Genomic DNA, 15,768 nt, shown 5'->3' with positions numbered 1-15,768 from the left:
GAAGCAGCAATGCTGGTTATGGGGCACTGCTGTGAGCAGGATGAGGGAACTGATCCAGTCAAAGAAAAGCTGCCAAAAAAGGGGATTTGTAATCTGCTTCACATCCCCATCCCCTGCTGATCCTGGCATTAGTGAGTAGGTGACACAGAAGAAAACCCAAGAGATTCAGAGTGAGAGAGGAGCAGGAATTGCACAAACTAGCCCTTGCCACTGGAAAATGCAGCTAGCCAGGATTTGTGGAGGAACAAAAGGGTTAATGGCCATTTTGTTCACCCACATTTTAATTTTCATGCTTTCTTCCATTAATCAATCTGAGCTTGAGTAAAATTTCACAGAAACTTACAAGATGAGCAGATCATCTGGGGGAAATCACATCTCTCAAAATAGGTTGCAATGCAAATGAGGATGCCTGGCATTGTCAAAATTATGTTTTTAATGCCTACAGCTGAATTTCCACTAAGTTCTGAGACTTCAATAATCTGAAATTGTCAGCATCCAAAACACCACTTTCTGAACAACATCCAAAGTGTCAGCTGCATCAGGCAGTCATGGTATATCTGGATTGCAGCATCAGGTATGAAATGAAAAATCACTAGTTTGTGATTAAATGTGACTAGACAGGCAGACTGGGTGTCCTGGGCTTTCTCCAAAATACTCTGTGGTGACCCAGATCAGATGCAACTGACAAAATGAAGAAGATTCAAACAGACAGCAAGTGAGTTCCTACAGAGATATGCAAATTGTGAGACCGCAGTATGACACAGCTGGTCCCACACACTGCTCTGAAATTTTACAAGAAACCCCTGGTAAGGAATGATGGCCTACATCTGAATTTCTGAGCCAAAATAATCATTTCCACTTGAAAGAATAAGATGTCAGTAAAAAGACAGTGAGCGTAAAGGTAAATAATTCGTGTTGACTGTTGTTATGAACAAAAGGTACATCAGGAAATGCCATTTCAAGTAATGCCCCCAAATCCTGACGTATTAGCTGTCAGCAAAGGAAGCTGTGAATTTTGTAAAGTAACATTTGGCTTGACTTCACACTGCTAAAAACCTTCTCATATGAACCATCTTACAGCCCTGGAAAGGATTGTCAGGGTTTGTAGGCCAGTGAGACACTAATGTTGTCTTCAGGAGCACTGAAGTCTGAGGGACGCTCACTGGGGAGTATTTCATCTAGAGGCCAAGGAAAAGCACATGTAGGGCACCAGTAACAGTTTGTGTTTCTTGTCCTGCTGTATTTGGAATCACTGATGGTGTTCTCCATTTGGAAGCCATCTGTAACCTGCTTGGACCTTGCTCCCTGCTAATGCAGATAGGTGAAAAAATAACGTGCTGGTCTCACTGTTAATCGCCGCATCTGTTAATCAGAGGAATGAGTCTGTCTGAAGTGGACCTCCTTCCTGTAATTGTTAAAGAAGTTGTTCTAGTATTACTGCAAAACCACCAATGAGCACAAATTGAGCTCTCTCCACAAAGGCAGTGACACTAAAAAATTATCATTAGGCAATGGTGGAGACCTATGCATTCATATTTCTATCTGGATAGAGTAGAACAAAACTGACATTGAAAATGTTCTCCATACATTTGAGGACCACCTTTATTTCTGCTCAAAGCAAGAGGCAGAGTTGTATAGAACACTACTACATAGTATTTGCTGTGATTTTATGCCACAGATCTATGTGATGTTCTTGAAGAGATAATTTCATTTTACAATTTGCTGTGATTTTATGCCACAGATCTACGTGATGTTCTTGAAGGAATAATTTCATTTTACAGCATCTTAGTTTCTCTCTTGAAGAACACTTTATATTCCTTTAACTCTGAAAGACAGAAGCAGAGGTATTTATAGCACCTTTATAATCTGCTTTGGCATCTAGCAGTTTCACAGCTCTAGAAAGCGGCTAGTATGTATGTTAGGTGGGATATACCTTATAAGTCAAATTAATTTGAATTTTAGATATTTCTTTATAGCACCTTTATAATCTGCTTTGGCATCTAGCAGTTTCACAGCTCTAGAAAGCAGCTAGTATGTGTGTTAGCTGGGATATACCTTATAACTCAAATTAATTTGAATTTTAGATATTTTAAGAAATGTGGTCAGCTGCTAAATGCCCCAGCCCTCAGGTCCCTTGCAGGAGCTGTTTTACTTTCATGGAAGTTAATTTATAGTAATAATTTGTTAATATCTCAGGTCCCTTGCAGGAGCTGTTTTACATTCATGGAAGTTAATTTATAGTAAGAATTTGTTAATACCAGAGAAAAATCACTGTGGTATTGGCATATTAGGAGGTGTAGAGTAGGTCCTGGGCTTTGACTGCTGTTTTCAGTAAAAGTCTTATAAAACATTTGTTGCAAGTGCAGCATAGATGGTAAGTCTGAAATGAAATGTGCAAACTGTCATCTTAATCATCACATAGTTTTTCAAGCATATAAAAAAATATTGAAGACAAACACCTGCCCTGGGCTCTAAATGCATGAGAATGAAAAGCAAGGAAAGCAGCATCATCCAGGGATATGTTGATACTCACTAAAATCAAGCAAGCTAAGATAAAGACATTTGAAAGCTGGAGGAGATAGAAAAACTGATAATGGACCTAGAAATATTGACATATGTGGAAAATAAACTAAATATATGATACCAGTCTACAGCTATTTGATGAAAGTATTTAACAAAGGCAGAGAACTCTGTATAGTTAGTAACAGGGAGAAAGCATTAGAAGCCATGGGCAGAAGTCAAGAAAAGAAAAATAAAATTGATTGACAGCAGAAACTCCTTCTGAGAGATATCTGTTAGCTTGAAGACCTATCTAAACTGCAGTAGTTGGAACACCATTTACTGCAGTATTTGAAGACAGAAAACAATCCAGTGTAAAAGATTTGTTGCATGACCTTCTGCAGTAGACCTTTCCCACTAAGTATTTAAGGTTATAGGGTTCATGGAATGATAGAAAGTAGTGCAGCTTTATTTGATAAGAAGTAGGTGGGACTCCAGCTTACATTCAATACACAGAAAACTTTGACTTGTAAGTATTCATGCTGTGTCTTATATAGGCTTTTATTTCTAGACTCTAGGATGCAGCAACAATATCACATAAAATTCATTACTTCTATGAAATATTTTTAATTACAGGTTATTGGGGATTTTGTCTTATCAATGTGATGCATGCCTCAATTTTTTTATGCTCACTCAAAACAATTTTAGAAATATCAATCTTAGAGAGAGAATCTTCAGCACTTTCTGAAATTCAGAATTTTTGGAAATTATGCATGTCTAAACTGAGAATTTTCAGCAAAAAAAAGAACTACTTCTCCAGCTCTGATTCCTGTACAATGAATTCATCAAAACTCAGCACCCAAGCATGGCAAGGGTGAAATATTAACAAAATTGTGCTAAAAGTCCTAAGGCATTTCTAACATTGTTTTCTGGCAGGTACACCACTCTTAGATGGCATGTCATTGTTAAATAAAGAATGAAAGAAGTAGACTTTTAAAATTAAAGCAATACCTTTTAACAAAAAACCCAACAATCTCACAGACATCAAGTATGAAACAGTATTTAAGTCAGTTCTTTGAGGGGGTCAACTCTATTTATATTTCAGACTATAATATAATACTAAGTAATAAAAATATATAGCTTAGTTCAATACTATTTTTATTTCAGATGGAAAAGGTCTTGTTTCTACTGGACCTTGGAATGCTTCATATATAGGTAAAGCCTTAAATGTGAAAAAAGCATTTCTGGATAACAGTGTGTGCAGTTACACTTACTGTACACTTGTAGTTGTCCTCTGAAGACATTTCTTCCACGAGAGTTTTCAGCCTTACATTCGTACATTCCCGCGTCCTCTAGCTGCACATTAGGAATTTCAAGCACAGCTTGGGATTTTCTCAGGCGGGCTTTACTTGGATTATGACCGTTAACTTTCCTCCAAGAGATTGTTGGAACGGGGCTGAAATATTTAGTAAAATTACTGTTAACACTCTTCTGCTATTGAGAATATAGATTCTGTTATCTAGTAGTTTAAACACTTAATAACCTAAGTAGCAATAATGTATAACCACAATTATGGTTCATATAATGCTTGATATACCTCACTTTCTGCAGGGAATCCATAATAAATGGCTTGCTCCATGGAATGTGTCTCTTTCATCCACAAGGGAAGCTAGGTTTTTATTGAGATCAAGTAAATACCTTGAAATACCCTCACTAGAGTTTCTTTAGCACTCTATGCTTTACTCCTGGATGCTTCCACTTGATAGGCCAAAGAAAATAGTGACTTCAAAACCTGGATGAATTCAGCAAATTCCAACACACCCCAATTTTCCTTCAATGAATCTGCAGTTAAGGAGATCCATCAATGATAATGTCCATCTAGGTGAAGGATTTCACTACCACCCTTTCTTGGACAAAGTAAGGTGACCAAAGGTTTAGAGACTTTTTTTGTTACAATATTCTTCAAGATGCAAAACTGATTGTGTAACAATGTATTAATGGCACTACTGCTTCTGGCTCACAACATTACACACCTGCTAATGGGAGCAGAAGGGCCTTTCAATGTAGTTTGCTGTTCCACACAGCCCTATGTGGAAACCGGGTCATTTATGTTCATACTGAGGGAAGAAATGGATTACATAGTGTTTGCACTAATAAAATTTTCTTTTTAGCCCAAATACTCATCAGTCATTGTGTACCCACTGGGCTTTTTGGTACAGACATACATTTGTTTAAGTATGGCAGATACTTAAGGAGGAAGAAAAAAGAATAAAAAAAGAACTGCAGTTATGAAATATTTGATTGTGAACAGAAAACTAGACTGCTTCAAGTACTCCAAAAGAAGCTTGAAGGATGCCATAAAGGAAAATATTTTGTATTTATTTGAACTATATTCAAGTCTAAGCTTAGATATAAGCATAGAGTCTCATGGCAGTTTAGATGGGGAAAAGTACTTTGTAGCACAGATTCAAATTCAAAACTCCCGTGGATTGCTGCCATGTTTTGTGAAATTCCACTTGTAGATACTCATAAGTATATGACGTTGCATTAAGAATATCACCTTTCCCTCAGTATTTCAGAGTGTCCAATTTGAGGCACAAAAAAAAGTATATATGGCAATCAAGTTCTGCTTATTCTTCAGCCAGTTAGAATCAGGCAGCGAGTTACTGCAGTCATACACAAACTTGCAGACAAGATGCTCCAAATTCTAGTATTTGATAGAGATTCAGAAAATTTCCAGATTCATAGTTTGATGTCAGAAGATTTCTCTAATCTTATTTCATGAATGCCACATATCACTGAATTTCACTGAGCCTGTTAGCATAATTACCTTCACAAAGGCAACATATAGAATGCTATCTGCTAATTATATGAATATACCAGAAAGAGACAATCATTATTTCCCTTATCAGTTTGCTGCACTGATTATTTAACCTGACAAAATGTACTTTATTGTGTGTGTGTATTCATTCGTCTCTGAGACATGATTCCTACAATGTATCTCCGTTCTTGCAAGATTGTCCTTAATCATTGTCCCCAACAGAAGAAAGAGCTGTAAGGAAATCAAATCATCTTTGTTTTTCCTTACTAAACAAAACAGGCTGACCTCTTTTTCTTCAGCACTCCAATTACATATATATTTTTCTTTTTATAGATGTTCGTGGATCATATGATGAGTGTGTATCATATGACCTCTTTTTCTTTCCCCTGCTCTATCACCATAGCAGCTTGAAAACTTTCTCATTTTTAATCTGAAATTTCTTGCTTGATGACTGATTTTGAATTTTGGTGTCCTGTATGTCTGGTTTGAGCACCCTTTTCTGCACCTTGTATGGTTCCAATTTATAAAGTTTGGTTCCTATTAGAAGTTATATTGCATAGTTTTAAGTTAAAAGATTAAAAGAACTTCTCATTCTTATCTGACACAAGTACTTCAACATGTTCAATTCTAAACAGGGATAAATAGGATACTTCTGTTTCTAATGCAGTAATAAAACTTACTGTCTTAGCCCCACCACTTATGATATTCCTTTCACATCCTTAGCTACATATTTTGGTTTGCTGTACTTTAATATCTATCTGTATATATTAGATGTAATACAAATAACAATGTTAGTTTCTTTTTTTTCCCCCCATTTATTAGTTATCATAATTTGTTTCTAATTGCACACTTTGATATTCAAATTTATACACTTTCTTGAATGACTTCCTGGAGATTTTGTAAGTCCTGCATTCGGCCCTAAGAATCAACTCCTTATATACCTGCTATCTTTCTATATGGAATATAATTGTGTCATGATTGCTGGTTGCTGGCTGACCAACAGCCACCATGGCAAGACAAGGGTTTCATTATTAATCACAACACAGGTCCACAGTAGGAATACTTTATGCTGGTATAGTGCAATAGTACTCAACAACTGCTGTTTTATGACTGAGATAGGTGTAGAGATGCAATTTATTTGACACCATAATGATGCTATGCATATTGCCCATTTTCAGGCATTTGTTCTTCAGTCCTGCATCCAGTAAAATCAGTGACAAAAATGCTTTTTCTCTAATCACAAAAGAAAGCTGATTCTGTTGAATGGAACTGGTAAAAAGAATTTTGGGGATTATAAACTATGAAGATTGTCTCATTTAGCTGCTATTTTTTGAAATTTTCTTTTGTGTTTTCTACAGCAAGTAAATGTGTGCAACATGGTAAACAGAGGAAACTGGTTACCTGGGACATTAGGAAACATTTTAAAACAACTTATTTTTTTCCTTCATCAGTATGAGGTGGTTGGTGGAATTTTTCAAGGAGATAAAGGTACTGTAACTGTGCAGATTTAATAATTTCAAAGGAAAGTACTCCCATATTACAAATCAGTATTTTCAGACAACTTGTATTTCAGGTTAATGAAGCTTATTTTCCTTGCATAACATGCAAGTGTGGTATGAATTTTACATCTGAAATAAAAATATATCTACACCTATTTCTCCTCTGTGACTTCTGTGAGATTGAAATGAAATATCTGAGTGAGGATGTGAAAGAATAAAATTGCGTGACTGTTCTAGAAAACTCATAAAATCCACCATAAAAACTAACTAACATATGAACATTCTCCATCTTCTCAAATGAACCAGAGCTTTTTAAAAAATAGAGCAACAGCATTAATACGAGTTTAATGTAATATGCATAATTATTGAATCTTACAACCATTATAATCCATTTTTATTTTGGTCTCAGCAGACATCTATGGGAATACAGTTTCCTTGTTTATTATAACCTTGTTCACATTCAGATCCTATGAGTAACTTGATTGAGTTACAATTGAGCTAAAAGATAAGATTTCCTCTTGCTTTTAGAAAAAAAGAAATCTGCTGAATACTACTGGTAAATCTTAGTACCACAAAGAAAAAAAACTACTTGATTTCAGAAACACCATCATTAAACTTCTCATTAATCCAAGCTGAAATAAAAATTCTAAGGGGTCTCTGGTGAGTGTGATAGACATTACTGTGGTCTTGCTAACTTTGAATTTGAAGAAAACATGAGTTATAATTTTACATTTACATTTAGAAGAGAATGTAAGAGCTAATTTTTGGCAGTATATTATTTGGGACAAGTGTTATTGAATTTGTCAGGAATTGTTCACAAGTTTCAATAAAATATGGAAATAAAAATAATTTGAAAAAATTGGAAGCAACTCTTTTCCCTTTCAATTTCATCTGAGAAAGAATTTAATTATGACTCTAAAGCACATGTTTATTTTGGGAAAGGGATGAGGTGGAAATAAGAGTAATGTCTGAATTTTAAAGTACCTTTTCCATGGATCCGAGCTCCTAGTTTTTCAATAATATCTCATATAGGAATGCATTGATTATGTTTTCTATATTCAGTTTGTATAGATCGATGTGAAGGAAATGAAGATGAGTTTGAAGCATGTGTGCAAGAACAAGTCCAGGTCTACAAGTCACTTCAATACACATTCATGACTGTACTAAAAAGGTCTGATGCAGGTATGAGTGTCATATACTAATGTGGATGTGCTTTCCCACCACTGTTGGCTTGTTCTTTATGTCACAGAGCAAGGCCAGTGCCTGCTTGACTGCATGTCAAGCTCCATCACATTTTTCTTCACACTTTAAGTCATAGCATGTTAGATCATCTCTAGCATCTAAACAGTGCTATGGATAATGATTTGTTATCTATAAGGGTTCATTATTCACACCAAATTATACTCCAGAGCTTCTCTTTACTGGTTGATCAGAGCCTAAACTTGGCTCAATCTTGACACTTATCTGTCAATAGCTAAAGTTAGATTACATAATTGACACACTTGATGATTTAAATATTTTTTCCAAATTCTTATATTCAAGTTGGACCTGAACACAAGAGTCATTCGATTAAGGTGTAATCAAAGAGTACTGAAGATCCACAATAGGTGAGGTATTGGTTTCACAAGTAGTGAGTAGAGCAGAAGAGCTATTCCACAACTTTTGTTTCTGCATTTAAAAGTTAGATAATGGTATTTACTCTTAATGAAATCACACCAGCACAGCTAGATGATGAAAAATTTAATAAAAAAGAGCTGAACACCTCCTGTCTATTCAGTGTTATCCACATTGCAAAATACTATTTTATATTTTTGTCATCATAGTATTGCAGATGTTACATATATATAGTGGAACTAAGGAGGTGTTGAGCTGTCATGACTGTTAAAAAATAATGGAAGCAAGCTCTATTTTTTCCTCAGCCATACATTAACCACATTTTTTCTAGTCTCTGTATCACCCTACCTCTACCTGCTGGCTGGAGGCATTCTGAAACAATAGGACATTTTTCTAAAAAGTATTAAAGACATAACAACAGGTAAATTGTCACCAGCCTGTGACTTGATCAAGGCTGTTGAGAAGAGAATCTGAAGCAACTTGAAAAGCAAATGACATATGACATTTCATGTTTTCATATAGGGGAAAATACATGAAAAATCCACAATTTTGAGCTTGAGGAGAAAAATGCTTTGAAGCAGAAAAACCTCCTGAAAAGATGACATGCTTTTGACAGGTATTCATACAGATCCTCAGGGCCACAGTACGACAGTACAACTGTGTTTGCTTGCCCTGTGTAAAACTGTTTTATAACTGAACTTTCTCTCATGTCATTTTTCTTCATTCCAAACTTTGTCCAGGCAGAATTTCTGTAGCTGGCACATTTATCTAGGATTTCCTAACTCTGCCATACAGATATGGCTAGTGTATGTGTACAGATCTGTTCCAGAAGGCTAGTTATGAGTCCAGAAATTCCAGAAACAACAGGTCTACCATCAATCATGGTGCAAATGTATAAAAAAATCTAATGTGCCTGAGGTGCCAAAGATGGCTTTGAACCTGCTGATCAGCCACAGAGTTTGAAGACAGTAAGTGTGATAATTTCCAGAAGTGCTGGATTAAAGGCTCTTGTGTTACAATATTAGATGCATTTATTTCTTTGCTGGAAATCCTGAAGAGAAATACAACAGTGGTAACTCTGCAGACCTGCCATGGATAATTGCAAGAATTTGTTTCCCTCTGATAGTCTCAAACTCTGACACAAACAGAAATCCTACACATGCACTTCTGAATAGTAAATTTGATAAGCAAAAAAATGTTCCTCCATCTTGAAACCTAAAGAAAAGCCATATAAACTACTGAGAACAGTTTTTAGTAACATTTACAAGTTTTCTTTGATGGTTGTGAGAGAGAAAGGGAAATGATTGGTAATATTGCTTCTTCAAGAATGATGTTCTATTGATGCTGCCTTGCAATTTGGCAGGTTTTTCCCCACTTTCCCTCTGTTGTATGCAATCAAATCTAATTTTTTAGATGTAAGCAAGAAGGCTTTAGTCAGAATGAGGTAGAATGAGTCCTGAGAGTGATACTTGAGACTTACAAAAGAGTCTTACTACACTACTATGAGTGATTGCAATATTTGTAACAGCATGTTCTAGTGTATGCATGAACAAGTCCACTTAAAGGAAGACAGAAATTAATCCAGACTGAAAAATAGGAACAAAATCCAATCCTGCTCTAGCACATTATAACATAAATACTTATTCAGGATAAGCTAAAAATGAACTTTTGATTGATGAAAGTCTTAGAAAGATTTATTTGACAAAACTAGTATGTGCTATCAAGGGAAAAAAAGAAGAATCCTGGATCTACTCATGTCTTTTATAAACAGCTTGCAGATGCCATGTCTATGTTTAAAAAGGCTTCTTTCTCTCATCACAAGCTTTTCTCCACGGGAAAGAACATCCCAGCTTATAACACTGACAAATGCTGTTCTGTTGAGAGTGCTCATTTTTCTCTTGGGATTGTTTTGTTATCAGTAAACTTTAAGAGTAGCTTCCACAGCTCCCAGGTTTGGCATCTGATGGGATTAGCAAAATATTTTTCTTATGGTGAGAAGTGGTGTGAAGGGATACAGAGTAACATGATTTTTTGACCTATGGAAATTAGAAACATGTATTTCTATATCAGTTTTTGTGTCTATCCTGCAGTTTCACTTTGGGCAAAAAGTTAAAACAGATTAACACTCTATGCCATTGTTTCCTTGTTTTAAAAAGAAAAAGCAGACAATTTATGTTGCTGTGACCTGTAGATGAAAAATAGGACATCCATGATAAGACTTGGTTTCGAGGGTAGAGGCAAACTTTTACTGTGAATTTGCTTAAGGCTCAAAAATGCTAAGACACTAGCATGCCTTGCTCCTACAGTAATTCTCCTATATGCAGGAAAACCACTGAATGCTGGAATACTAGTTTCAACAATTAATTGGATGTACAGCATCTAGAATGATTTGCTTTATTTAATGCAAGCTAAGGATCTTGACGTGCCATTAAATTGTGAGTATGATAATGCATTTAAAAGACAAGTCAAAATTAGCTTGCCCTTTGCCAGCAAATTGTATATTAAATCTGGTTAGACTTCCTCAGACCTCCAATCTTCATTTATCAATGCAGAGATTCATCATGTCGTTTCATGCTTTGTTTTGACCAGCAGTTCCTGTGTAGGAGATAACAATGTACATATTACAGTCACAGGATTCATTGAAAATGAGAGCTGTTAATGTGTTTTGAATATCCTTAGTATAGAATCAGGTTATCTGTAATATCAAATGTGTTTCTCTGTGTCACCATTACTGTGGGAAGAGGCAAGGACTATTTTGTGTTCATGGAAAAGTACAAGGAACATAATCATTTCTGAAAGACAATACCTAAACAGGAACAACTGCCAGGGCTGAATGGCCATTCCATGAGCTAACTGTCCTTAGCAGAGAGGAACTCTCCTCCTGAGAAGTTTCATATGGTTGCCCAAGGAAAAGGCAGCTTATACTCAAGGAGGAAGCTGTGCTTGTTTCCGTCACATTCACATCCATTTCAATCACAACATCACATATTGAAGGGGAAAGCCTTCAGATAGAATAGTAGCCTTAAAATGGACTGAATTAAAAAAATACTATTTTCTCTTCTGCAAAGCCTGCACTGCACTCAGGATGAAAACCAAAAAACCAAAAATATTCTATGCTTCTATGTCTCTTGACACAGTAAAGATCTGCTGACATATCCCAAATAAATGGCCAACAGAATTGTCATGCTTGGCCCCAAAAGCAATGAACCCTGATTTACATCACAGGTGTCAGTGTCTTTTTTTTTTTCCAGTTTGTGTATATATATATAGAAACCAGTAAAACTTATGCTGTACACACCTGTTTAGACCCATTAATACTCATTTGATGTTTGCTGCCTTAACCACACATGCATTTCAATGGCCCTCGGATTCAGCATAGTGTGGTTAACCGACTTCAAGTTGGTTTTAAGTATCATCAGGGCATTAGCTCTGCTATTTTTTAGTGTAACACCAGAGCTGAAGTGAAAGGTAGATTCATGCTGGTATTAAGGAGACGTATGTTAGAAAATAATTTGATCTTAGCATCAGAAGTCCTAATTTTTGACACTAGATTGCTGGGAAGGGGTCAGATTACAGGAAGTTCTTGTCTGGTTCTCTCAACAGTTTGTAGCAGGAGGTCTGAAGACAGGAAGAATCTTAATATCTAGAGCCAACACATGGATACCAGTTCTGAAATATTCTGGATCAGTATAAAACAGGTAATACTGGATTTGCCAAGATCAGCCAACAAAAAGGATAAAAGTCAGGGAGAAATAAATGGAAGACTTGGGACATGGTTTTAACTGGTAGTCTGAAAGTGAAAAGCCATATTTTAGAAACCTGAAGAGCAGAGAGGGTTAAGTTTTGTCCTTTGAAGTTAGGAACCAATATGGTGCAATGCTGGAAATTTCTATTCACCTGTGTTGAGAGACCAGATGGCTAACTGCATGTGTTAGGCAGAGAAGTGTGCAATCTGGATCTGTTACTCATTATAGGACTATTATTTGTGAATTTTGTGTTCTTGGTAAAAATCACATATAGCTATGTAGCAGAGGAAGAAAAGAATGGAACCAGCTACTATGAAACCACTGGCTTGGCTGGCTGAAACTTTGTTCTGAAATTTTTCTCTTTGTCATTATGCTACTTGTCAAACACTGATCAGACCTCACTGAAACAGCCCTATAACATAGGAACTTGCAAAGTCTATCTTTTTACACCTGCAAAAAGATTTGCAATATCTAGAAACCTTCTTCGTAGCCATTACCCTGTCATTGGTTTATTGATCCACACTAGCAAAAATAAATTCTTCAGAAACTTCAAGCAGTTCTCCACATTTACATTCAAATGCCCTTCATCAGACCATAAAAGTTATTTTATTTGGCCACTCTGATCTTTGCTTAGATACTATTCAGTAATCCAAACACTTTGCTTTTATTTCTGCATACTGAAAAATCTTTAGTAAACTCTTTTATATAGATTAATAGAATGGTTTGAGTTGGAAGGAATCTTAAAGATTATCTAGTTCCAACCCCCCTGCCACAGGCAGGGACATCTTCTGCTAGACCAGGTTGCTCAGAGCCCCATCCAACCTGGCCTTGAATACTTTCAGGGATGAGGCATCCACAACAAGTACATAGTCGGCAATGATGATATTGATAGTGACATAAAACAAGCATTCTGGAATGTTTCTTAGATTACTAGTCACTAAATTTCATTAACTTCTGTGCCTTAATTATATGTAGCTTCACCTTAATTTTATTTTATTTCATTTAGAAAGCAAGCTTTTAAAATGGACTATCTGCTGAGTTCTTGCAAGCCATATTACAGATTGGATGAATGTTTACAATTGAGCTGTGATTCTCTTCAAAACAAGTTACCTATAGAATTATTAAAGCAATTATTAAATACAACAGCATGAACAATGGTTCTTTCAAAACAGCCTCATCATAATTCAGTAATAAAATTTATTCTTATGTTTAACTAAGAATATTTCACAACTAAAACATAGTTTTGACATTGCCAAAGTAAAATAACCTAGCATTTAGAAAGAATATCGATATTGCATTTATGCTACTATTGTACAGAAATAGCACAAGCATAAAACTTTCTCAGAAAAAACAGAAAAATAAGCATCTGAGTGATAAGGAAAATTGTCAGCACTGTTCTTTATTGATTCTTTTGATTCAGATATCTGTGTGTTGATCTATGTGGTTACAAAATAACTATAGTAAAAAAAAGATGCATGAAACAAAACAAAAAAAAACCACAAATATTGATAGCTTTGGTAACCTATAATTACCGCAATAGCCCACATCCTCTAATTTATTTTAATCAGAAATAAAATATGATTACTCACTCAAAATTGGCTGTTGACACTTTCATAATACAAACTCTAGTGGTTTTTTTCTGACTAGAGCTGGAAAACCAATGAAGTGTTAATTTTATATGGAAAATAAAACAAAAGCCTGGTGTGATGCACAAATAAAAATGCATTGGGGAAAAGGCAGAAGTGTGAGGGTCAGATAGGGTGTGTGCATTATACAAAATTTAAAATCCAAAAATCCGTGTGAAAGAGTGAGAGTAGAAGAATTATTTTAAATGGAAACAAGAAGACAACTCAAGAGTCATATGCCTCAAAGAAAAACAAAAAAAAAGAAAAAAGAGAGAGATTTCTGACATTTGCATTTTCCTTTCTTTCCTCTAGGTTCATTGAAGACAGTTGTAACAATGAGAGCTGAACTCTAATTCAGAAGGGTTCCAAGTCTTGCCAGCTTGGAAGGAAACAGTCCTATATCATTGTTCAAACTATGAAAATTCTTTATTTTGAGGCTTTTAATAAAACCATTTATTTCCATCTCTGCCTGCTTTTAAGTCCCATGTTTAAATAATAGTATTAAAATCACTTATGACATAAATATGCTCCAAAGTGCTAAAGAATGTTTGGATGGCCATTACTGAAGTGCTTCATTAATTAATATATCATGTCATGGGGACAGAAGTTAAACTCCTTTTACCTATCAACAGCATTGCTTTCATAACTTTCTAATGGGGAGCTAAACAAAGATATCAGAATTCTTTCTTTTAATAAAGTACATGACAAAATAAATTCAAAAATTAACTGGTTACCTCGAGGTGTTCTGTAGAGCTCAGGCAGATTGACAGTCCCATTCAATTTAGTGTCATCTGCAAATTTACTGAGAGTGCACTCAATCCCCATACCCAGGTCATCAAAAAAGATGTTAAATACTGAGCCCTGAGGAACAGCACTAGTGACTGACTGCCAATTGGATTTAGGTCCATCAACTACAAATCTCTGGGCCCAACCCTCCAGTCAGTCTTTTATCTATTGATAAGTCCACCCATCCAAGCCATGAGCAGCCAGTTTTTCTAGAAGCATGCCCTGGGCAACAGCATCAAATGCCTTGCTGAATTCTAGTTAGACCACATCCACAGCCTTTCCTTCATCCACTAAGCAGGTCACTTTGTAATAGAAGGAGATTGGTTTGGTCAAGCACGACCTTCCTTTCATAAATTCATGTTAGTTGGACTTGACCCCATGGTTGCCCTTCATGTGCCATGTAATGGCACACAGGATGATCTCCTTCATTACCTTGGCCAGAGCTGAGGTTAGGCTTATAGGCCTGTAGTTCCCTGGATCCTCTTTCCAACCCTTCTTATAGATGGGTATCATGTTTGCTAATTTCCAGTCAGTCAGAACTTCTCCAGTTATCCAGGACTGCTGGTAGATTGTAATTGGTTTAGCAAGTTCTTATGACAGTTCCCTCATTACCCTGGGGTGGAGCTCATCAGGGCCCATGGACTCGAGAGCATCCAACTGGCATAGCGAGTCATTAACCATCTTCTCTTGTATTACGGGCCCTTCACTCATTTCCCCATCACCAACTTCCAGCTCTAGGAGTTGGTTATCCTGAGGACAACCAGTCATGACATTAAAACAGAGGTAAAGAAGGCATTGAGTACGTCTGCCTTATTTTCATCCCCTGTCACTACACTGCCCTCTGCACTTAGAAACAGATGGACACCCTCCTTGACCCTCCTTCTGCTCCCAATGTATGTAACTTTTGCTATTGTCCTTGACTTTTATGGCCAAATCAAATTCCAGTTGGGCTTTGGCCCTCATAATCTTCTCTCTACATGACCTCTCAGCACCCTTATAGTCCTCCCAACTTGTCTGACCCTCCCTCCAGAGATAATAGATTTCTTTTTTGTTTCCCAAGCTCCAGCCTAAACTCTCTCTTTAACCTGGCTGGTATTTCTCCTTGACAACATAGGGACAGCCTGCTCCTGAATGTTTAACAATTTATTTTTTTAAACATTCCCAACCTTCCTGAACTC

At 36.2% G+C, this 15,768-nt stretch overlaps 1 protein-coding gene across 1 annotated transcript in view; it reads right to left on the bottom strand.

Moving 5' to 3' along the window:
* Positions 1-15,768, bottom strand: part of LOC103805269 (contactin-5-like) — a gene marked incomplete at both ends in the record, with an annotated part of 101,710 nt that overhangs the window by 8,224 nt on the left and 77,718 nt on the right. The window contains one exon of the mRNA XM_009077909.1: positions 3,774-3,955. Coding sequence (XP_009076157.1) covers positions 3,774-3,955 — 182 coding nt within the window. The remainder of the gene's footprint in view (positions 1-3,773; positions 3,956-15,768) is intronic.

Source organism: Acanthisitta chloris, unplaced genomic scaffold, assembly GCF_000695815.1.
Source record: "Acanthisitta chloris isolate BGI_N310 unplaced genomic scaffold, ASM69581v1 scaffold9107, whole genome shotgun sequence".
In the NCBI taxonomy this organism is placed as follows: domain Eukaryota; kingdom Metazoa; phylum Chordata; class Aves; order Passeriformes; family Acanthisittidae; genus Acanthisitta; species Acanthisitta chloris.
This window is presented reverse-complemented; position numbering and strand designations above follow the sequence as displayed.